The sequence below is a fragment of the Lemur catta genome, chromosome 6 (genome assembly GCF_020740605.2).
Source record: "Lemur catta isolate mLemCat1 chromosome 6, mLemCat1.pri, whole genome shotgun sequence".
NCBI classification, from domain to species: domain Eukaryota; kingdom Metazoa; phylum Chordata; class Mammalia; order Primates; family Lemuridae; genus Lemur; species Lemur catta.
Window position 1 is genome coordinate 68,268,223 of NC_059133.1, and position 23,063 is coordinate 68,291,285.

Here is a 23,063-nt window from a genome sequence, read left to right on the forward strand (position 1 = left end):
AAAAGCGAGACCCCTTTTCTACTATAAAAATAGAAAGAAATTAGCTGGACAACTAAAAATATATATAGAAAAAATTAGCCGGGCATGGTGGCGCATGCCTGTAGTCCCAGCTACTTGGGAGTCTGAGGCAGTAGGATTGCTTGAGGCCAGGAGTTTGAGGTTGCTGTGAGCTAGGCTGATGCCACGGCAGTGTAGCCCCGGGCAACAGAATGAGACTCTGTCTCAAAAAAAAAAAAAAAAAAAAAAAAAAAAATTAGTGCCACAGAGTGCAACAAATAGACCATAAACTTTGGAAATAGATGATCTTCAACTTGAATACCAGTTCTACTACTTACCATGTAATATTAACTATGGAATTATAGGTATATAATCTCACTGAGCCTGTTTTCCCCATATGAAAAATAGGGTCATGTCACCTATCTAATAATTCTGAGGATTAGAAATAATGTGTATATAATACAAAAAACTGTGTCCAATACATGCTCAATAAAGAGAGTACAATTTAAGAGATGTATCACTCAGAATCAATTATCAACTTCTTTTATAATAAACTCTCCTCTTGTAATGTTCCATCTGACCTGCCAAATAAATCTATAGCATTTCTGCTATAGAAAGACATTAAGAGGTAAAAATATTCATCAATTATACACTGTGAACTTCCAAAGAAAATTACACAACTTGATTATTCCCACTTTAGTGTTAAGAGAGCTAAAAACTAAGTCATCAGTGAAAACTATAGAAGAACCAGGTCATGACATTTTATTGTTCAGCTACTCTAAGAACTCCATATGTAACTGCAGCTGTCAGCTCTAACACCAGGATAAAATGAGTTGGAAAGATTAAACAAAGGGGCAGGAAGGATGCCAAGAAGTATATAAACTGCTGGACAAGAGTCCAGTTGGTTCAAAGTTGAACCTTAGAATGCTTATGTGTACTGTAGGCACATTCTGAAGAAAAGCTATAGCAGGTTGAGATGGATGAAACGCAAAAGAAAGAAAACAGGGCAAATACAAGAAAAAAAACAAACAAACAAGTACTACTGTGGTTTTCAGCCTAATTCTGAGTCTGCTTTTTTGGGTTTTTTTTTTTTTTTTTTTTTGAGACAGGGTCTCACTGTTGCCCAGGCTGGAGTGCAATGGCACAATCATAGCTCACTGCAGCCTTGAACTCCTGGGCTCAAGCGATCCTCCTGCCTAAGCCTCCCCAGTAGGTAGGACTACAGGCACACACCATCATGCCCGACTTAATTTTTTGTACAGACAGGGTCTCACTATGTTGCCCAGGCTGGTCTCAAACTCCTGGCCTCAAGTGATTCCCTCTGCCTCAGCCTCCCAAAGTGCTGGATTACAGGTGTGAGTCCCTATGCCCAGGCTGAGTCTACTTTTTAGTCTTGTAAATAAATATATTCTCATTACTTGTCATTAGAGAATAAAACATAGGTTCTATAATAAAACCCACTTTTATATCTTTTTAATATTATACAGATATATCTGGGAGTTGATAGCAGACTATATATTTTTAAATTACAATAAAAATGAAGAGAAATGACTCTAAGTGTAGCATATATTTGATAAAATTTTACTCATTTGTATGGAAAAGTCAGGTAATTAATTCATATTATTATCTGAACCAGCAAGGGGAAGACAGAGGCAGAGCAAAGAAAAAATAAATCCCCTGAGATGTTAAAGTCAAATTAAAAAAACAAAAAACCTCCTCAAATTTTCTGATCTACAATTACTTAAACAGAAGCCCTCAAACTTTCATATTTTGATTGTGCAATCAAACTATTGTAGCTATTTCTATTCTACTATTACCTTTATGACACTAAAGATAGAAGGCACACTTAATTTATAAGTAACTCAAAGTACTTTAACCTCGGTTCCATTCGTTCCACAAGAAAGGTCAGCACACCATCTTGGTGCAAGTCTGTGACACAGAGGCTCTTTACAATGGGAATAAAGAACAAAAAGCTTTTTTTTTCCTTCTGTGGCTGAATTATAGGGAGAATCTCAGTCCATTTTTAACCTTGTAAAACAAAGAAAAACTTTGGCCAAAGCCTTGCGAATCTGTGTTTTTCCAGGTACCAGTATTTTCCCTTTTTTTTTTTTTTTTTTTGAGACAGAGTCTCGCTGTGTTGCCCGGGCTAGAGTGAGTGCCGTGGCGTCAGCCTAGCTCACAGCAACCTCAAACTCCTGGGCTTAAGCGATCTTCCTGCCTCAGCCTCCCGAGTAGCTGGGACTACAGGCATGCGCCACCATGCCCGGATAATTTTTTTCTGTATATATATTTTAGTTGGCCAGATAATTTCTTTCTATTTTTTTAGTAGAGATGGGGTCTCACTCTTACTGAGGCTGGTCTCGAACTCCTGACCTCGAGCGATCCACCTGCCTCGGCCTCCCAGAGTGCTAGGATTACAGGCGTGAGCCACCGTACCCGGCCTAGGTACCAGTATTTTCACAACCCATGCTTGATGTATCTCGTATGTATGGATCTAGTTTTCTATTTACATGAGGCTTGGGGCATAGAGAACCTGCCTTAGTTGAAGCTTTCTTTTAATTTTCCTCAATTGTCCAGCTACTTGAATAAATTCTATAGCTCCCTCTCCACTTTGTCTCTTTCCAAAGTGAAATCCATATTGAACTAGAATCCATATTTTAAAAATGGCTAGCACATAGGTTATCTGCCACATAGAAGTAATAAAAGTTAAAAAAAAATGAGATCCATAAGTTTACACAAAGATAAGTGCAATCCATTTTTTCAAAATCCTAATTCAGTGTTTGCCCTTAAAAATTATAAGGTCAAGGCCAGGCACAGTGGCTCATGACTATAATTCTAGCACTTTGGGAGGCCAAGGCAGGAGGATTGCTTGAGGCCACAAGTTCGAAACCAGCCTGGGCAACATAGTGAGACCCCGTGTCTATAAAAAAATAAGAAAATTAGCTGGGTGTGGTGGCACATGCTTGTAAATCCCAGTTACTCAGGAGGTAGAAGCAGGAGGATCACTAGAGCCCAGGAGTTTGAGGTTGCAAGTGAGCTATGATAGTGCCACCGCACTCCAGTCTGGGTAACAGAGTGACACTCTTTCTCCAAAAAAAAAACGTGCGTGTGTGTGTGTGTGTGTGTGTGTGTGTGTGTGTATACAGTCAAGTTATTATTACTATCTAAAATCAAGAATACAAGTACAGTGGGATTTGCCCCCTAGGCATCTTCCCAGTTAGTCTTAAAAACTAGCATTCCTCTCAGTAATTTATAAGCAAAAAATCTTAAAAATTTTAATATCTAACAATGGTAGACATGTTAACTAAATTAAGGTACTACCCTGTAACAGAATATCATACAGCGACTGCAATAGATGTTTCTTAAGAATTTTTAGTAACCTGAAATAACTGAATGTTAACTGGTAGGGGCAGGCAGAGAAGCACAATGCAAAATCCATGTACCATATAGCTTCACCTTTGCAAAACAAAGAGGAAAAGCTCTTCAAAATGTTATCAGTAAGTTATACCTGGAGGTTTATTTTCTTTCTCCTTCCTACCCAACAAAAATATCTGTTTAAAATTTTTAAGTATTTTTCTGAACAAAGACATTCACCTAAAATGATCTTTTGGTAAATATAAAAAAACTACAAGATCACTTGAGCTACAACAATAGAAGGATCTAGTCAAGTCAACTATATTCCAGATCCTGATAAATCAGACAACAGGTTATTTCAAGAAATCCTTAAGCTTGTGAATTACCAATGTTTCTTGCTAATGTTTTAGAAGTAGAGAGAATTTTATCCCCAAATAACTGACGACCAAGAGAATGTTAAGTACATAATTAAGTTCTAAGAAACTGGCTAAAGCATAACTCTGCGATTAGAAATAGAAGGATGACAGATTAAAATTGGAAATAGGAGGAAAGAGGTTATAATAAAAAAAGACTGAGGTGAGAAGGGTCCACAGTGATTGCACTTAAAGCACAGCTCACTTCCACTACTCTCAGGAAACACTGCTCTGCTATGAACCCACAGAGAGAAAAGCCATCACCTCAAGTAACTGTTCCTGGACCAGGGAAATAAGAAAACATATACACCTTTGTGCTAAAACCACAGCATGAAACTATTCTAAACAAAATCCACAATCATTTTTCAATAATGGTAAAAATCATTTATTATCCTCTCATAGTAAACAAAGAGACAAACACCAGTGACTTCATCTACTTTTATACTTTGTACACAAAAAATCCAAATGTTTTAAACTCATACATTATAGAAATGGCAATCGCAAAACAATACTCACAGCCCCCCATAAAAGATTCCTTTCACGACATCCAGCAGTGACTTTTATTCTTCTGATTAACTTATTTCCTACTTCTGGAGAAAAGATTTGGATCCATGATTTGTTGGTAAAATCTATAGGCATTCTGTATTTTTACACCAGACACACGTACATCTAGTGTTCGACATGATAAAGAACTACTAAATGGGAAGTGAAGAGTTATGTTTCATAACTCTTCTTCTAGCAGTGATGCAGCCTCAGAGAACTACGCAAGGAATGCATTTCAAAATCCATGAAGGTGTTTCAAAATCTAGTGAAAAAGCCCAAGAATACTGGGGGCGGGTGAGGAAGGATGTTATCAACTGCATGTGATTTTATTATAGTTATGGTCTTTAGGTTTATAACAAACTACCCTTTCAAAAGAGGTCTTAAAGAATCTTAGGATTTTGTCATGGCCATTAGAAAGTCAAAAGCAGTGTTGAATAGTGAGACTGTGTATTAGCTCTCTGGATCCCCAAAAGGACAAGGGCCTTCCATTTCCTTCCCAGGAATAGGTATGTAGTTTACTTAGTAACTTCTTTTTTTTTTTTCCTTGAGACAGAGTCTCACTCTGTTGCCCAGGCTAGAGTGCCGTGGCATCAGCCTAGCTCACAGCAACTTCAAACTCCTGGGCTCAAGTGATCCTCCTGCCTCAGCCTCCTGAGTAGCTGGAACTACAGGCATGCGCCACCATGCCTGGCTAATTTTTTCTATATATATTTTCAGTTGTCCAGCTAATTTCTTTCTATTTTTAGTAGAGACGGGGCCTCACTATTGCTCAGGCTGGTCTCGAACTCCTGAGCTCAAACAATCCACCCGCCTCGGCCTCCCAGAGTGCTAGGATTACAGGCATGAGACACTGCGCCTGGCCCCAAGTAACTTCTTTATGAAAACACATCAGGGTTTTTAAAAGAGGAAGGCACTGATAAGCAAATTTCTCACCCTTGTAAAGCTAATAAGAGAAAATTACTGATTAAAATGAGCATTTTGTTAATATGACATAACAGACTTCTCAAAACACCTAAAGACTTATCACCCTGTAGATTCAACATTTACATACTAACCCAAATTCTAATTTCTCTTTGCATGTGATATGTAGACCTCATAGTCAGAATCGAACTATTAATACAAAGACTCAGTTCAACTTTGTAATATCACTTCTTCAAATTACTGTGTTTCTGAACAAATAAACTGAAAACTGTACTGCCATAAAGCACTTTGAAAGTATTTGAAGTAATTCTGATGAGTCTAGTAAAATAAACATTTAATGCAGCATTTGTTTAAGCCAAGAAATGGAAGCCTGGAGGAAATTAGTTAGAGAAATACACACTAAAATCATAAAGTCTTGGAAATTTAGAAATCCTCCCATTTTATGTATATGAGAACCGAGGCCAACCGTACTAAGGTAGGCCAGACATAGCTACATTGATATCATGAAGATATATACACTTCAGAGCTTCTGATAGATTTCGTTCAGTGCTATTTCCAAGGTGTTATAAATAGCCCTTTCTTAAACATGCTATTATCCATCATGGGGTGGGGATTTTGAGAGCTAATAACCCACCTGCAGCAATCGACTTGCTCTCAATGAATGTTATTTTTACAGGCTTTGAAAGCCAATGTCTGTGACGTGAAAGTGTAGTAATGAGACGTGGCATGTTCATACAGTGCGGTGGTGCCCGTCCAAGGGCTACTCTCTCCAAACTTCACCAATTCAAGCCACCCTCATCCAGGTCAGCTGAGAGCTGGGGGTGTCCTCTGCAGTCAGGGTAGGTTTTATACAGTAAGTGCTGGTGTTTACACGCAGGCGTGAGTAACAAAGGCGAATGAGGATGTCAGCATTTTTGGTTCCCTCTCTAGTTCAACGTAGTATGGCAGGAAACAACAAACTGACCATATGCCAATGACCTATGGGCTAAAACTGGAACTGTGCTGCTTTTCGACCGTGCCCTAGGGCCAGAGAGATCCTCATAACCATGTTGGCCCTTGTTCCTGACCTCTTTTTCAAAGTTTTAGCAGTTTGGAAGGCAAAGGAAAGGAAAAGTTATGTGGAATGTTTTCTGACGATTTGACAGTGTACACTGTAGATTTTTACATAGCTTTACCGTCAACTGTTTTCACTGTTCATTCAGATATTTGGTGGATCTAGCTGTAGAAAAATATAGCAGGGATTACACAGAAATAAAAATCTCTCTCATGAATGGGTGCTATTTTTCTGAGTTCACTGCTTATATCTTGGCCTGCTAGATTTTATAAGAACAGATTTATCCCTCTTGGCTTTACATCAAGTGATTTTGACCAATTTAGTCATACACATGTTTAAATTTCTGAATTGCTTTAGATACCACTATTTTAACCAATTTGTTATAAAGCAAAAATTAGTACCCTCCCTTTAAAAAAATCAATATGTGGCTAAAAATAAAGCATCATAAAAGGAGAGTAAGCTAAACCGTTTATCTGTTCCTAACACCGCCATCATTATACTTATGCCTCGATAAAATGAAAATTATCATCAGTAAGTACAGCTGTATACTTAACTTGCTAAGAACCCTGTTAATAACAACCCTAACAAAAAAAATGATACCAGGCGGTGAGACTGAGACCATCTATAGATCATCCATAACTAAGAAAGTTAACTTTCCAGAGACTAAACGGCAGAGCTGGGATGCAAATCTGAGGCTACTTAACTTCAACATCTAATCTCTGAAGTGCAGAGAGCATCTGCTTATCCTCCTGAAGGTTTGTCAAATTAAGCTAGGATGAATAAAAACTCTTATCCTATGTCTTTGTATTCTTGTGTTTCCCTCCCCAAACTTAAAACCTGAAACTTCTTATGCCTGGTAAACTTCCTCTTTTCTACTTCATGTGACTCTTTTCATAACTAAATTCTTCAAAACTGTATTTATAATAATCCACTTGTAAGCAAATTGTTTTGCACATAACCAGGAATGGTGAGATCATTTTATCATAGAATAACACATCTTGCAATCGTTGCTTTTATCTTAATTTTCTTATTGGCTGTGAGAATGAGAAGAGTAAATGTGTTACTTCCTCAAGGTCACTCTGAGATAGAAATAGAACTCTGGCTTAAGGTCTGGCGGCTAAACCACGCTTCCTCTGCAATGGTAAGCTACTGTGGGTAAGCTGATTACTACAAAACAGAAAATGGCAACAAAAAGTTTGGGACACTCAAAACATTTTTCATGCTGATTTCTCTTTTCTCTACCTATCTATCTTCCCTATTTTGCCTATCTCCTACATATACTCTACTGTGATTATGGAAAAAACAGCAACTGCTTTTGCAGATAAGGAAAAAACCTTATTCCAATTTCAAACATGAAGCAAATGTTCCATTTCCTTTTCATATTAAACTATGGGATGCTACCTCAAATATCACAGTACTTTTAAAACTGCAAGATAAATCCATTTCTTCTATTTAATTTTACAGATTCTTCTTTTGATTTATAAGTTTGAAGCAGTTCTCTAAGAAATCCACATAGGTACAAACACATGAGGTAACTGGCATTGTAGAGGGATTTGTCTGAAACACACTGCCCAACTGAACTTTCCGTGGTAATGGAAAGCTTTCAGGTCTGTGCTATATAAGGTAGCTACATGAGCTCTTCAAACATGGCTCATGCGACCAAAGAACTGAAATTAACTTTATTTAATTTAGATGTCAATTTTAATTTTATTTATTTATTTATTTTTTTGGGAGACAGCATCTCACTCTTGTCCAGGATAGAGTGCAATGGTGACATCGTAACTTACTGCAACCTCACACTCCTTGGGCTCAATTGATCCTCTTGCCTCATCCTCCCGAGTAGCTTAGAATACAGGTGTAGGCCACCATGCCTGGCTAATTTTTCTGTTTTATAGACACGGATTCTCCCTCTTGGTCAGGCTAGTCTCAAACTCCTGACCTCAAGCTATCCTCCCGCCTCAGCCTCCCAGAGTGCTAGGATTACAGGCATGAGCCACTGTGCCAGGCTGAGATGTTCATTTTTAAAACAAGCTGTGGCTAGCGGACAGTGTAGGTCTAAAGTTTGGGTGTATCTTTAACTTTTTCTTTTGAAATAATTATAGGTTATTTGCAATTAAGTTGCAAAAAAATGGTACAGAGGTCCAGTGTACCCTTCACCCAGTTTCCTTTGATAATTACATCTTATATAACTATAATACAGTATCAAAACTGGGCACTGACATTGGTATAATGTGTTTACTTCTACACCAATTTATCACTTGCATAGATTTGTGTAACTACCACCACAATGAAGATATAGACGATCTTATTCTCACAAACAGTTCCCCTGTGCCACACCCTTCTCTCACCATCCCTAACACTTGGCAACCACTAATCTGTTCCCCATCTCTACCATATTGCCACTTACAAAACATTATATAAGTGGAATCACAGTATATGACTTTTTGAGATTATCTTCTTCACTCAACATAATGCCCTTGAGATTCATTCAAGCTTTTGCAGGTTACCAATAGCATGTTCCTTTTTCCTACTGCAAAGAATTCCATTGTGTGGATGTACAGTTAGTTTAGCCATTCATGCTTTAAAGAACATTTGATCATTTATAGTTTTTGGCTATTACAAACAAAACTGGTATGGACATTCATATACAGACTTTTGTGTGGATCTAACTCTTCTCTGGGATAAATGCACAAAAGTACAACTACTTCCTGCAGTGATACGTGTCCACATGTGCTTATTTTCATTTGTTCTCTATGTATCCTTTGTGCTAAAATGTGTCAGTATGTTGTTAGCCCATTCACTAATTAATTGAAGTATTTTTAGCATAAAGTCTTGAAATTTCTTTATATATTCTAGATTTGAGTTCTTTGTCAAACACAGGACTTCCAGATGATTTGTTTTCTAGTTTATACCTTGTCTTTTCACCCTTTTAACAGACTTTTTAAAAAATTTTAATGAAATTCAATTTATCAATTTTTTCTTTGATGGATCATGCTCTTTGGTGTCATGGCTATCAACTTCTTGCTAAGCCACAGGTCCTGAAGATTTTCTCCTATGACCCTTGTAATAAAAGTTTTACAATTTTATGTTTTACACTTAAATCAATGATCTACTTTGAGCTAATTTCTGTGGAAGGTCTAAGGTGTAGGTTGAGGTTTATGCTTTTGTTCATGGATATCCAGTTGCTCTACAATCTTTTGTTGAAAAGACCATCCTTCCTTGACTAATACTTTTGTACCTTTGTCAAGGATCACTTTACTGTATTTGTGTGCATTTATTTTGATTGCTTTATTCATCTATCTCTGTTCCAATACCATAATCTTGATGACTGTAACTACATAATAAATCTTAAAAATTGGATAGAGTGATTCTACCCACATTATTTGTTTTTCAAAACTGTTAGCTATTCTGGATATTTTGCCTTTGCATGTAAACTTCAGAATAATCTTTTTTATACTTACAAAAATCTTGTTAGAATCTTTACAGGAATCATGTTAAACCTATACATCAATTTAGGATTGACGTATTTACTACATGAGTCTTCTAATCCATGAATACTGTATGTCTATTTATTTACTTCACTTGCTGCCCCTCCCCTCATTTTGAATTTTTCATGTCAAAATTTATATCTTTGTATATTATATGTCCCTCAAATTATAGCTGTTATTTTTAATAGTTTTGTCTTTCAATCCTCATACTGAAGAAATAAGTAATTTACACACCACCATTAGAGTATTCTGAATTTGACTTTCACCAGTGAGTTTTATACTTTCAGATGTTTTCATGTTACTCATTAGCATCCTTTTCTTCGAGTTTGAAAAACTCCCTTTAAGATTCCTTATTTTTGAAAAGTCTGGTGGTGATGATCCTCCCCAGCTTATGCCTATTTTTCTGGGAAAGTCTTTATCTCTCCCCTTCATTTCTGAAGGACAAATTGGCTGGGTCCAGTATTCTTGGTTGGCAGGCATTTTACTTCAGCACTTTGAATATACTAAATCCATCTCTCTCCTGGTCTGTAAAGTTTCTGCTGAGAAGTTTGCTGCTAGCCTTATTGGAAGTCTAATATATTATTTGCGTCTTTTCTTTTGCTGCCTTCAGGATCTTCTCTTTGTCTTTGATCTCTGATGGTTTGATTATGTCTTGAGTTAGTCTAATTTGGATTAAACCTGATTGGAGATGTTTGACCTTCGTGAACCCTGAACCTGGATATTTACATCTTTATCCAGGTTTGGAAAGTTTTATACTACTATTTCTTTAAATAAGCTTTCTATCCTTTTATTTTTTTCTTCTCCTTCATGAACTTCTGGACTCAAACATTTGCTCTTTTGATGCTATCCCATAAATCCTATAATCTTTCTTCCTTCCTTTTCATTCCTTTTTCCTCCTCTGACTGTATATTTTCAAAGAACCTGTCTTTGAGTTCACAGATTCTTCTGCTTGATCAATTCTGCTGTTGATACTCTCTATTGCATTTTTCACTTTGTTCACTGTATTTTTTTAGCTCCAGGATTTCTACTTTATTATTATTATTTCCATTGCTCTTAAATTTCTCATTCTGGTCACTTATTGTTTTCCTCATTTCATTGAATTGTTTCTCTGAATTTTACAAAAGTTTACTGGGCTTCCTTGAAACAGTTATATTGAATTCTTTACAAGGTAGCGCACACATCTCCATTTCTTTAGGGTTATTCACTGGCACCTCATTTTGTCTTTTTGGTGATGTCACGTTTCCCTGATCCCTGTTGTCAAAGTCTGCGTATTTGAAGAAATAATCACTTATTCTGGTCTTCACAGACTGGCTTTGTCTGGGAAAGCCCTGAGCCCTGTGGCAGGCACAGTGCTGGAGAGCACCAGAAGCCCGGTGCAGTTGTGCCAGTAGGGCACTGCCAGAACCTGGGGAAGATACACCTGGTAAAGCACTGGGGCATAAGCAAAAGCCCAGTGTAGCTGTGGCCAGTAGAACACTGCTAGAAGCCTGGGGCCTGCTACAACAGGTGGGTGCAGTGCTAAGGCAGGCTAGAAGCCCAGGGTTTCTGAGGCCTGCAGGCTGCTGACATCAGCCTGCTGGTGGTCCCAGTCACAGATCGAGTTCACCACATGAGCCTAAAGCCTGAGGCTAGGTGATCCCAATTGCCACTAGGACAGGTCAAGAGATACAGTCTACAAGTACCAACCCAGAATATGGGCTGTGGGGTCTGCTCAATGCTGAGTTTTACTGTGGCAGGGCACAAGGCAAAGTCCTATGCTTGCTTCCCTCTCTTTGCCCCCAGCAAATGGTATCTCTCTGCAAGCTGTGCTGCCTGGAGTTGGCGGAGGGGTCATGTGGGTATCGTAAGAATGTCTTTCCTACCTTCTTCAATGCGTCTTTTCTTATTATTGTGCCATAACAAGGTACTCATATCTCTCATCTGATTTCTTAGCTCTTATGGAAGGTATTTTTACATGTGGATAGTTGTTCAATGGATGTTTCTATGGGGGACAATCACTGGAGAGTCCTACTCTGACATCTTGCTCTGCCCCTCTCCCCTCCATTTACTTAGACCTTGGATTTCTTTCATCAGAACGTTGTAGTTTTTGTGGGTGTATCAGGTGCAGGTGCAGTGGCTCACGCCTGTAATCCTGGCACTCTGGGAGGCTGAATCAGGAGGTTGGCTTGAGCTCAGGAGTTTGAGACCAGCCTGAGCAAGAGGGAGACCCTGTCTCTACCAAAAACAGAAAAAATTATCTAGGTGTGATGGCACACCTATAGTCCCAGCTTCTCAGGAGGCTGAGGCAGGAAGAGCCCCTTGAGCTCAGGAGTTTGAGGTTCCACTGAACTATATGATGATGCCACTAGGGAGACAATGAGACAGTGTCTCAAAAAAACAGAAACAAAAAATAGGCTTTACACAATTTATGAATAAATTAAATAGGTCACAACAGGGAATTTTGTCATTAAACAGTATTCAAGACAGATGGAGTATAAAGGACAGAATAAGTATACTCTATTTACATGCATTACTATTTTCCTCCATTTCTAAATTATGTTTATTCTACATATCAAGCTTGTGTATTACCATGTGCAATAACCATGCAAATAGACACTTGCAAGGGCTCTAAATTGCATAATTTCCAAGATCCCTTCCAACTTTTAAATTATTTCATCAATTATATTTCTGAAGAGTTAACAGTAGAAAAACGATACTTTATGAATTTTGCTGCTTAGATATCTATAGAGAGAAGGTTAAGTGGAAAAAATAATTCTGTTGAATACTAAATGTATGTAACTATTTGGACAATTTACTAAAGCTATGGGGAGAAGTGGGATCTATGAGAAAAATTTTTAGGGGATTAATATTAATTAGCCCAGCAACGAGAAGTCTGTGAAAAAACCTAGAAGGTAATTAGAAGGTTCCGTATCTACCAAAGGGAAATAAAGGATAAGTTAAACATTATATATAAGAATACATTCTTAACAATAGGAGTTTAAAATAGTGAGAGCACACAGATTTTTACAAACTCTGAAATAAGGTACTATTAACATAAGGTCCTATGACTGAAGTATAGGTGTGAAGGCTGGAGAGCACCAAAAAAATTGACATCTCCCCTAACATTCTACAAATGTATGATCTGAACCTTCGTAAAACCATGTCTGGCTTTCAAATCAGACTGTGAAAGAAGAACATGAAGACTGGAGACTAGGGTGCCAATTACAGTGACCATTTCCTGTTTACCTCCGTCTCCTAGTTCACAGAACAATTGCTTGATGGATTAATGAGTGCATAGCATATCCCAAAGCAAATGAAATTATAATTTGTGGAGACACTGAAGGAGATAATTTCTTCAAACTGAGAGTATGGGAATCACTGTGAAACTGTCGGTATCATGCCAGGGACGTTTGACATTGGGATGGACGATAGCGAGAAGCTAGAAGGATTCCTCACACAGAATCATACACCATGTATCACAATCAGGATCATGCCACATCCACACTACCCATAAGCTCATTCCTAAATGTGTCACTCCACCAGTCTCGGTAAGGTACAAGGACAGAAAAGAAAAACAAATAGAAGAACCAAGAAGAGAGATGGAGAGAAAAAGAAGGACCATCAGTCACAGTTTGGTAACTACCTGGGTGTAGGAGAGTAAAATCAAAACTAAGGGAAACTAGGGTTGTTCCAACATTTTACAAACAATCATGCTGAGGAAAGAATGTATTATTTCGATACTTAACTACAACTTTTTGGCACATGCCCACAGTCCCAGCTACTGGGAAGGATCGCTTGAGCCCCAGGAGTTTAAACTCAGCCTGAGCAACACAGCAAAACCCTGCCTCTAATAAAAACAAAAGAAAGAAAAAGTACAAAACAACCCAAAAGCATTAAACCAAAAATACAATAATAAGCCAAAAACAGGAAAAAGACCAAAGACTTAATACTAGTCAGATTCTATGGATTTTAAAACTCAAAGATGGATATAAACTCTGTTGAATCACTATGGTAACAGAGCAGCAGTAATTTGATTTTTTTCTTCTAAATAGAACTCCAAATTGGATACAGGGAAATTTACTAACCTAAGCACATAACAAATTCAGGAAGCCATGTACTATGCTGTACGAGCAAACCTAATGATGATTCGTGCAAATGAGCAAAAGCAGAGACAACTTCTGCCGCCACCTGTTTTGTCCTCTCCTACCAATCTGGAAACAGCTGCACACAAGTTCCAAGTGGTAAACAGGCTTGGGATTCTTTCATCCCATTATTCACCCTCTTGGTTTCCCACAATCATTTCTACAATGCATCCAGATTCTGTCTTTCCTTGTTCATAACTCTTAAACAGCATTTAGTTGCTATTTTGAGGACGAGTGCTGTGGAAGGGGACTATTTCTCTACATTTAAAAGTATACAAAGCAACCTTTATTAAAAATAAATAGTTCGCTGCTAAGATGAAATAAGTATAAATGCATTCACATTTATCTGTCACACACAAATCCTGACACAACCAAAGGTGCTAGACAGTATTATTCTGTTGAAGAATTTTAAAATTTAATTCTACAAAAAATGATTTCTCCATCTGTGAAATGTACCACTTAAAATTTCTACAAACAGATATCAACAGAGGCTGTTTATATGTAAAAGTTTTCTTTTAACTTCCTTTCAGATCTTCAAATGTTTTTTCAAGTAGTAAACAATTACTTTTCACCAACTCATAACCTTAACCCAAGAGTATCTTTACTGTTGGAAAAAAACTAACAGATTTGACTGGATTAATGATAGCCAAAAATTTTGTCACTACCCCCGACTAAGAGGCGGAGTCTATTTCTCCACCTCCTTTTTTTTTTTTTTTTTTTTTTTTTGAGACAGAGTCTTGCTCTGTTGCCCGGACTAGAGTGAGTGCCGTGGCGTCAGCCTACCTCACAGCAACCTCAAACTCCTGGGCTCAAGCAATCCTCCTGCCTCAGCCTCCCGAGTAGCTGGGACTACAGGCATGCACCACCATGCCCGGCTAATTTTTTTCTATATATATTTTTAATTGGCCAGATAATTTCTATTTTTTAGTAGAGACGGGGTCTCACTATTGCTCAGGCTGCTCTCGAACTCCTGACCTCGAGCAATCCACCCGCCTTGGCCTCCCAGAGTGCTAGGATTACAGGCGTGAGCCACCGTGCCCGGCCTATTTCTCCACCTCCTTGAATCTGCACTGGGCCTATGACTGCTTGGTCCAATAGAAAAGATCACAAATGTCATTGTGCCGATTCTGAGATTAATCATTAAGAGTCTGTCAATTTCTCCTTCCTACTTTCTGGAGTCCAGCTGTCGTGTTGTAAGAAGTTCGAAGCAGGCATACGCATCAGAAAGCATGAATGGAGGAGAATCAAGACCCTGGTGGATAGTCCCAGCTACAATCCCAGCTGATAGCAACTTTCCAGTCACGTAACTGGTATTTTGGAAATAAATCTGTAGCCCTAATTAAGCTGCCATCACATAGATCAGAAATGAGCCATCCCTACCAAACTCTGGCCAAACCACAAAACTACAAGAAAACAATTGTTTTAAGCCATTAGACTTGGGGATGATTTGTTATGCAACATTAGATAACCAAAACAAAATTGGTACCAGAACTGGGGCTCTGCTCTAACTAGAGCCCAAAATACGTACTGGCTTTGGGTACAGGTGATAGACAAAAGCTGGAAGACTGTTGGTAAAGACTTGAAAAACAGTATAGAAAGGTCATTAGTGGCTGAAGAAATGGGGACCTAAGAAAAATGAGCAGATCCATATCATGCAGCAATGTGGCCGATAGAAAGGGAATCTAATGAACTCATCTCACTAAGGGGAATTCCAGGAAGAATGCTGAAAGTTCCAAATGGCTTAATTTAGCTGCCTACAATAAAATGCGGGAGTAGTGAGAAGAACGAAAAAGGGAACTATTTGGTTCCTGCTTAAAAGCAGAATTTAGAGGAAATATAAAGGAGCTGGATAAGATGGGTTCAAAAATAAAACACTTCCTCATTTCAGCATCTGAGCTAAAGCCACTCAAAGTAAGAAATGGCCTCAGGGCAAAGACCAGATCCTGTGCCGCCAGTAGAATGCAGCCTCAAGGATGCGGTGGGACAAGACCTTTTATGGAGACCTCACAAAGATTTTAGGTGATTGCTGCTAGGCTTTCAGTTCCTGCGGTTCTACTATAACTTTGTGTGCATCAGACTCATCTGGGGAGTTTATCAAAACCCAGATTGCTGGGCCAGGCCTTCACAGTTTTTGATTTACCAAGCCTGGGATGGGGTCTGACCTCCATAATAAGTTTCTAGGTGATACTAACACTGCCAGTGCACACACCATGCTTTTTGAATCACAGAGCTAGACCAAAAAAGGCTTTGAAGAATTTTAAGGGTATGTCTTGAGTACCAGCTAAACCAGACAGTAAGCTTCTAAGATAATCAATCTCATACAACATTCAGACTTAAAGGCAGTCCAAGGTAACCAGAGAGAGTCCTGTCTCAAGAGATTTGTGGGAGTGGTTTTTTTAATCTAATGTTATTGTGAATCCCTAGGAGATCCATGGGAAAACCCACAAAGTCTTTCAGAGAAATGTAATCAGTAAAAGCACCATCAGCCTGAACGAAGAGGATGGTGACAGTTCAAAATGAAAAATATCAGGGCCCTTATTCAGGCAGGAAGAGACTAAAAACATGGGCCATTTCTTGAGGAAAAGTCAGAAGATTCAGAAGACATAGCAAAGAGCCTAGAGGATGGAGATGACGGCCACAGAGAACCACCCAAGTAGTCAACTGGTTCCTAAACGAGGACACATATCTAGCTAAATGTTGGAACTGCTATGGACCAGTGACTGCTACGTGCCTCCCATTCCCACCTCCTGCCTTTTGCTTTTTATTGAGGGATAATTCATGTACCATATAATTCACTCATTTAATGTTTATAATTTAAAAGTTTTTACTATATTCACAGATACATACAGCCAATCAATTTTAGACATTTCCATCGCATCATAAAGAAATCTATAGGCCAGGGACGATGGCTCACGCCTGCAACACTAGCACCCTGGGAGGCCAAAGCAGGAGGATCACTTGAGGCCATGAGTTCGAGACCAGCCTGAGCTGGTCTCCATCTCTACAAAAAACAGAAAAATCAGCCAGGTGTGGTAGAGCACGGAGGGCTGAGGCAGGAGGATCGCTGGAGCCCAGAAATTTGATGTTGCAATGAGATGTGATGATGCCACTACAGTCTAGCCAGGCAACACAGCTTACCTTTAAAAAAAAAGAAAAAGAAAGAAACTAATACCTTTGGCTATCACTCCCTAGCCCTAAGCCATCACATTAATTTACTTTCTGTCTCAATAGATTTGCCTGTCTGGGACATTTCCTGTAAATGATAATGTGGTCTTTTGTGATGGGCTTCTTTCACTTAGCATATTTTCTAGGTTCATCCACGCTGTAGTAGGTAGCAGTACTTCATTCCTTTTTATGGCTGAAAAAAATATTCCACTGTATGGACATACCACCTTTTATTTATCCAACTGATGGATGATTTGGGTTGTTTCCACCTTTTGACTATTATACTGCTGCTATAAACATTCATGTACAAGTTTTTGTGAAGATATACTTTCATTTCTTGAGTATATGCCTACGTATAGAATTGCTGGCTCATATGGTAACTGTTTAACCTTTTGAGGAACTACCCAGACTGTTTTCCAAAGTGACTGCACAATATTACATTCCCACCAGCAGTGTATCAGGGTTCTGATTTCTTCACAGCCCCTACTAGCTTTTTGAAGGGGAGTGCCTGTTGCAATTTTCCTGTCCCTGAATCACCATTGTATGTTGAGTGGAGTGGAAGAAGGGGCCAAATAACTTGTCTCTTTAGTTCATAGGTGTTCAGTTTGCCACACGCTACACCCAGGGAGCTTCCTCTGCACCTGGACCTGATTGAGATGATGAGATCCTGGACTTGCCCAGCTGGTATAGTAATGGAGGGGGCTTATGTGGGCTGGTATACTGTGCACGGGGAGGGGCCAGACAGCACACTATAGCCAGTTGCTATTTTGGGGATCATCCCAAATGAAGCACACTTGCAGGCATTTACATCCTTGTTTAGTCCCTTCCCGCACTGACTATGGGCTGGGTTTATTACTGGTTTGACCATTAGCATACGGCCTGTTCTGGGCATAGCTCTTCAATATTCAAGCAGCATCCATTGCCTCCCTTTTGGAACTCAGACACCAATCCACAGGCGACCCAAGCAGCCACTGGGACACAGCTGAGCCCCCATCCGAGTCTCAGAGGACCACAGCCGTTCTAGCACCCAAACAACACCACATGGAACAGAACAACTGCCTGATCAGCCACTGAATCATGAGAGATAATAAATTGCTGTTCTCCGGCTTGAGCAACATAGTGAGACCCCATCTCTACAACAGAAAAATTCGTTGGGCATGTTGGCAAGCACCTATAGTTCTAGCTACTCAGGAGGCTGAGGCAGGAAGTTGGTTTGAGCCCAGACGTTTGAGGTTGCAGTGAGCTATTATGATGCCACTGCATACTACACCCTGGGCAACAGAATGAGAACCTGTCTCAAAAAATAAAAATAAAATAAATTGCCGTTCTAAGCTACTAAGTTTTGAAGTGGTTTATTATACTGCAATAAATAACCAAAACAGAGGTCCCCTCTGGTGGTATTTTAAACTTCCCAATAGACTAGTTACTTATGAAGAAATGTAATGAGGAATAAACCTTTTGTTTCTTCTGAAAAGTTAATACATTATACCTGGGATCAATTTAAAATTTAAACAAATGAAACACACCTTCTAAGCCTCAGGAGACTTTTCTTAGAGTCTGCATTAGGGCTCTCCACAGAGACAGAACCAATGGGATATAGGCAGATGCAGACAGTGAGAGGGGATTTGTTAGGAGAATTGGCTCCAGTGATTATAGAGTCTGAGAGTCCCATGACAGGCCGGCTGCAAGCTGGAGACCCAGGGATGTCAGTGGCCTGGCTCAGTCCAAGTCTCAAAGCCTTAGAACCAGGAAAGCCAATGGTGTGATTCTCAGTCTGAGGCCAAAGGCTCGAGACCTCGGGGGGGGGGGCACTGATGTAAGTCCTAGTGTGCACAAGCTGAAGAGCCTGGAGCTCTGATGTCCAAGTGCAGGAAAAGAAGAGCATTCCAGCTCCAGGAGAGGAGAGAGAGGAGAAGGGAGAGAAAGGGGGAGAGAGAGAATGGCCAGGGGGTGGGGGAATCATCTTCTTTCTGCCTTTTTTGTTCTGCCAAGTCCCCCAGCCGACTGGATGGTGCTCATACGCAGAAAGAGCAGATCTTCCCCATTCAAACACCAAACCCCTCTGGACACACCCTCACAGACACTCCACGAGAATGTGTGACCAGGTCTCTAGGTATTCCTTAATCCAGTCAAACTGACACCCAAAATTAATTATCACAGAGCCTAAGCAATTAATAATGACAAAAATTTAAAGTTTCCATTTGTAACACAAAACAACGAGCAGAGCTACGAAGGCCAACAGGGAGGGACAGCCAAGGATGGGACATCTCAGCCTCAGCTGGCAACTCTCGGTGTTTGGTAAGGCACACCGGGGTACAGACCAGTCTGCGGAGAGGCCCTGGGTACCCAGTAAATTCACACCAGAATTTGGAAGTCAGCAAGGACTACACCAAACAATTTGTGGTAATAGCCCAGGAAATAAATCTTCAAAGCACTCACAGGGTGAAAACAGCAGGTTTTCCAAAACCTGTCATGGAAACCGGCAGATATTTAAACATCAGTGACTCCCACAAGAACGTGTAGGCTCTGCTCTCTCTCACACTGAGGCAGCTGGTGTCCCGCTTGCTTCTTTGGATTTAAGGGGCTCTTGCCTGTCTGACCCAGGCACCCCCAGCTTTCAGTCCATCCTAGGGAGTACGAACGTGGCATACGGGGAACTCGGAACGCTTTCTGCTTCTCTAGAGGAGGGACAAAAATGGCAATTCCCTCGTAAGATAGAATTGTTCTTCTAATTTTCACAGGATAGTTCTTACAAAAGTTCTAGATACATAGTAAAATCTCAATATATTACACTATTGACACATTATGTTTGGTAAATGTGTTCAATGACAAGTGTATCTGATCTAGAAACAATGACTTCCAAGGAAAAAAAATGTTTTTATATAAAAGGGTATCAATCCACAATTCTATTAATAGAAAACTGATTTAAAGAAATTATAGTAAACTACTATGCTGTCTTTTAAAAAAGATAGTAAAAATAAAGGAAGAGAATTTTAAAAGAATGATATGGAAAATGTCTAATCTATAACAACAAAAAACAAGTTATTGTATTTTTTTATACAATTCTATTTTAAGTATGTGCTATTTGTGTATGCATTTAAAAATCTGCTAGAAACCAACAGACTAAAGAGATGCAACAAATTCGGTGAGATATTCACTTTCTACATAATATCTTACTATAATATTTTTTAATAGTGAACACGTAAGACTTTTATAATCAGGAAAACATTAAAGTAAAGACACATGGATCTTTCTTAAAACAGACTTTACCTGAATTTGTTCAGTTTTCAGTGCTCATTCTTCTCTAGCACTCGAGGAGCTCACGTCTGTTTTTAGAACAGTGTCAGAAGCTGCTACATGAGCTGTTTCCTGTATCGAGCAGCTATTTTTAATTAATGAACATTTTGCTATTAACAGAGTACTGGCAAAGAAAAACACTGCCTCTTTTGCAAGTTAAACTAAAGAAAGGCTTGCTCTCTAGAATAAAAAGTCTAAGTAATAGGAAAGTCCTCTACTTTGAAACGTGTTGGATGGTATTTTGTATTAAGCAGTTTATTTTCACTCTGATATTAGGATACATTAATCTTGGTTAAAAATTCCTCAAGGAAGAGATCTAAATTCTATTTACTTATTAATAATTTCTCTTAAAAATAACATAGCATTCTTCATATAGGAGACAAATGAAAAAAATCAAAGGTAAGAGAAAAGAAATAGAACAAGGTTTATTTTAAGTCAAATATTTATTGAGCACCTATATGCTAGACACAGACAAGAAGACTTAAGATTGTGGTTGCTTTATCTGTAAGAGTAGCAATGTAACTACACCCTCCACCGTATTAGATTCCCTCAAGGTTTATACGAGACAATGTGGTTCAACAGTAGCTACTATATTAACTTCCACTATATTGAATTCTTCAACCAGTGGGTTATCACCACCACAAGGAAGTCCTCTGAAGAGTCAGCAGCAGGCAGAGAAGGTCAAAAGCTACAATGATTGGATATTAGAGCCAGGGTTCCTAAGGTCCCATAAGCCACTGTCCCCTAGAATGAAGACAGAATTTTCCTGTGGACTTAAGAGGAGGTTCTAAGGAGACCCCCCCCCCATTGCTTTGTATACAGTAACATACATTCCAAGCACAAAATGAAAAAAGGGCTTATTGTTCTCTCGCCAAATGTAATCCTTACGACAGGTGACAGTCCACACAATGACAATAACCTCTACCCACACCCTCTTCACTCACTGCCCCCCCTAAATTCCTTGCATTTGTAACTGCTTCACAATATTTAAAGTGCTTTCTTACCTATTAGTTTATTTGACTCAAATAGGTTTGAGGATTTTTTTTTGAGATAGAGTCTCGCTCTATTGCCCGGGCTAGACTTGAGTGCCATGGCGTCAGCCTAGCTCACAGCAACCTCAAACTCCTGGGCTTAAGCGATCCTACTGCCTCAGCCTCCCAAGTAGCTGGGACTACAGGCATGCGCCACCATGCCCGGCTAATTTTTTTCTATATATATTTTTAGTTGGCCAGATAATTTCTATTTTTTAGTAGAGACAGGGTCTCACTATTGCTCAGGCTGCTCTCGAACTCCTGACCTCGAGTGATCCACCCACCTCGGCCTCCCAAGAGTGCTAGGATTACAGGCGTGAGCCACCGTGCCTGGCCAGGTTTGAGGATTTATACCTAATAAAATATATTTAGCTAAAAATACCATATTTTGAGAGAAGTTCTGGGGGTGGGAAGGCCTAGCTGTGGCACATTCCGTAGGGAGGTGTGATTGTTAATTGTATTATAGATGTCAACTTGGAGGGTGTTTTTGAATGAGATCAACATTTACATCAGTGAACTCTGAGTAAAGAAGACTGCCCTCCACAGCGTGTGTAGGCCTCATCCAATCAGTTGAAGGCCTGAATAAGAAAGAGCAGCTTCTCAAGAGGAAATTCTCCAGCAGATGGCCTTTGGACTTCATCCGCACCATTGGTTGTCCTAGGTCCTTAAACCTACCAGCACACACTGCAGATTTGGACTTGACAGCCCCCATAATCCTGTGTGCTGATTCCATATAATAAATCTTTATGTCTACATGTGTGTATACATATACACACATACACAAGCATACTTGGAGATACTGTGGGTTCGATTCCAGACCACCACAATAAAGCCAATATCGCAATAAAGCAAACCACACAAATTTTGGGTTTCTCAGTGCATATATATGTTTATACTATACTGTAGTCTAGAAAGTGTGCGATAGCATTATGTCTTTTAAAACAATGTACATCCTTAATTAAACATACTTTACTGCTAAAATAATGCTAATGACCACCTGAGCCTCCAGTGAATCATAGTGTTTTTGCTGGTGGAGGTTCTTGACAAAATGTTGATGGCTGATGACTGATCAGAGTGGTGGTTGCTGAAGTTGGGGGGGCCAGGGGGACCTGTGGTGATTTCTTAAAGTAAGACAACAAAGAAGTTCGCCACATCGATCTTCTTTTCACAAAAGATTTCTCTGTAGCACACCATGCTGTTTGACGGCATGTTACTGACTGTAGAACTTATTTCAAAATTAGAGTCAATTTTCTTAAACCTTGCCACTGCTTTATCAACTAAATTTATAAAATATTCTAAATCCTTTATTGTCACGTCAACAATATTCACAGCATCTTCACCAGGAGTAGATTTCATCTCAAGAAACCACTTTCTTTGTCCATCAATAAGAAGCAACTCCTCATCCATTCAAGTTTTTTCATGAGATTGCAGCAATTCAGTCCCATCTTTAAGCTCCACTTCTAGTTCTAGTTCTTCTGTTATTTGCACCACGCCTGCAGTTACTGCCTCCACTGAAGTCTTGTGTGCCTCAAAGTCATCCAGGGGAGTCAGAATCAACTTCTTCCAAACTCCTATTCACGCTGATATTTTTGACCTCCTCCCACAAATCATGACTCTTCTAAGTCAGCACTTCCCAACATTCTTGGCACCAGGGACCAGTTTCATGGAAGACAATTTTC

General features: G+C 39.3%; 1 protein-coding gene across 3 annotated transcripts in view; it reads right to left on the reverse strand.

The window, feature by feature from the left end:
• FGD4 (FYVE, RhoGEF and PH domain containing 4) overlaps positions 1-20,364 on the reverse strand; it is a 142,616-nt gene extending 122,252 nt beyond the window's left edge. The window contains exon 1 of one of the 3 annotated variants that reach the window (XM_045554048.1): positions 20,327-20,364. Coding sequence is in view for 2 of the 3 variants with exons in the window: in XM_045554046.1 (XP_045410002.1) it covers positions 4,281-4,290 (10 nt within the window). In the remaining variant the exon portion in view is untranslated. Of the gene's footprint in view, positions 1-4,280; positions 4,492-20,326 lie in introns of those variants that run through there. The other 2 variants (XM_045554046.1, XM_045554050.1) reach the window with 2 other exon arrangements.
• Positions 20,365-23,063: the final 2,699 nt, after the last annotated feature.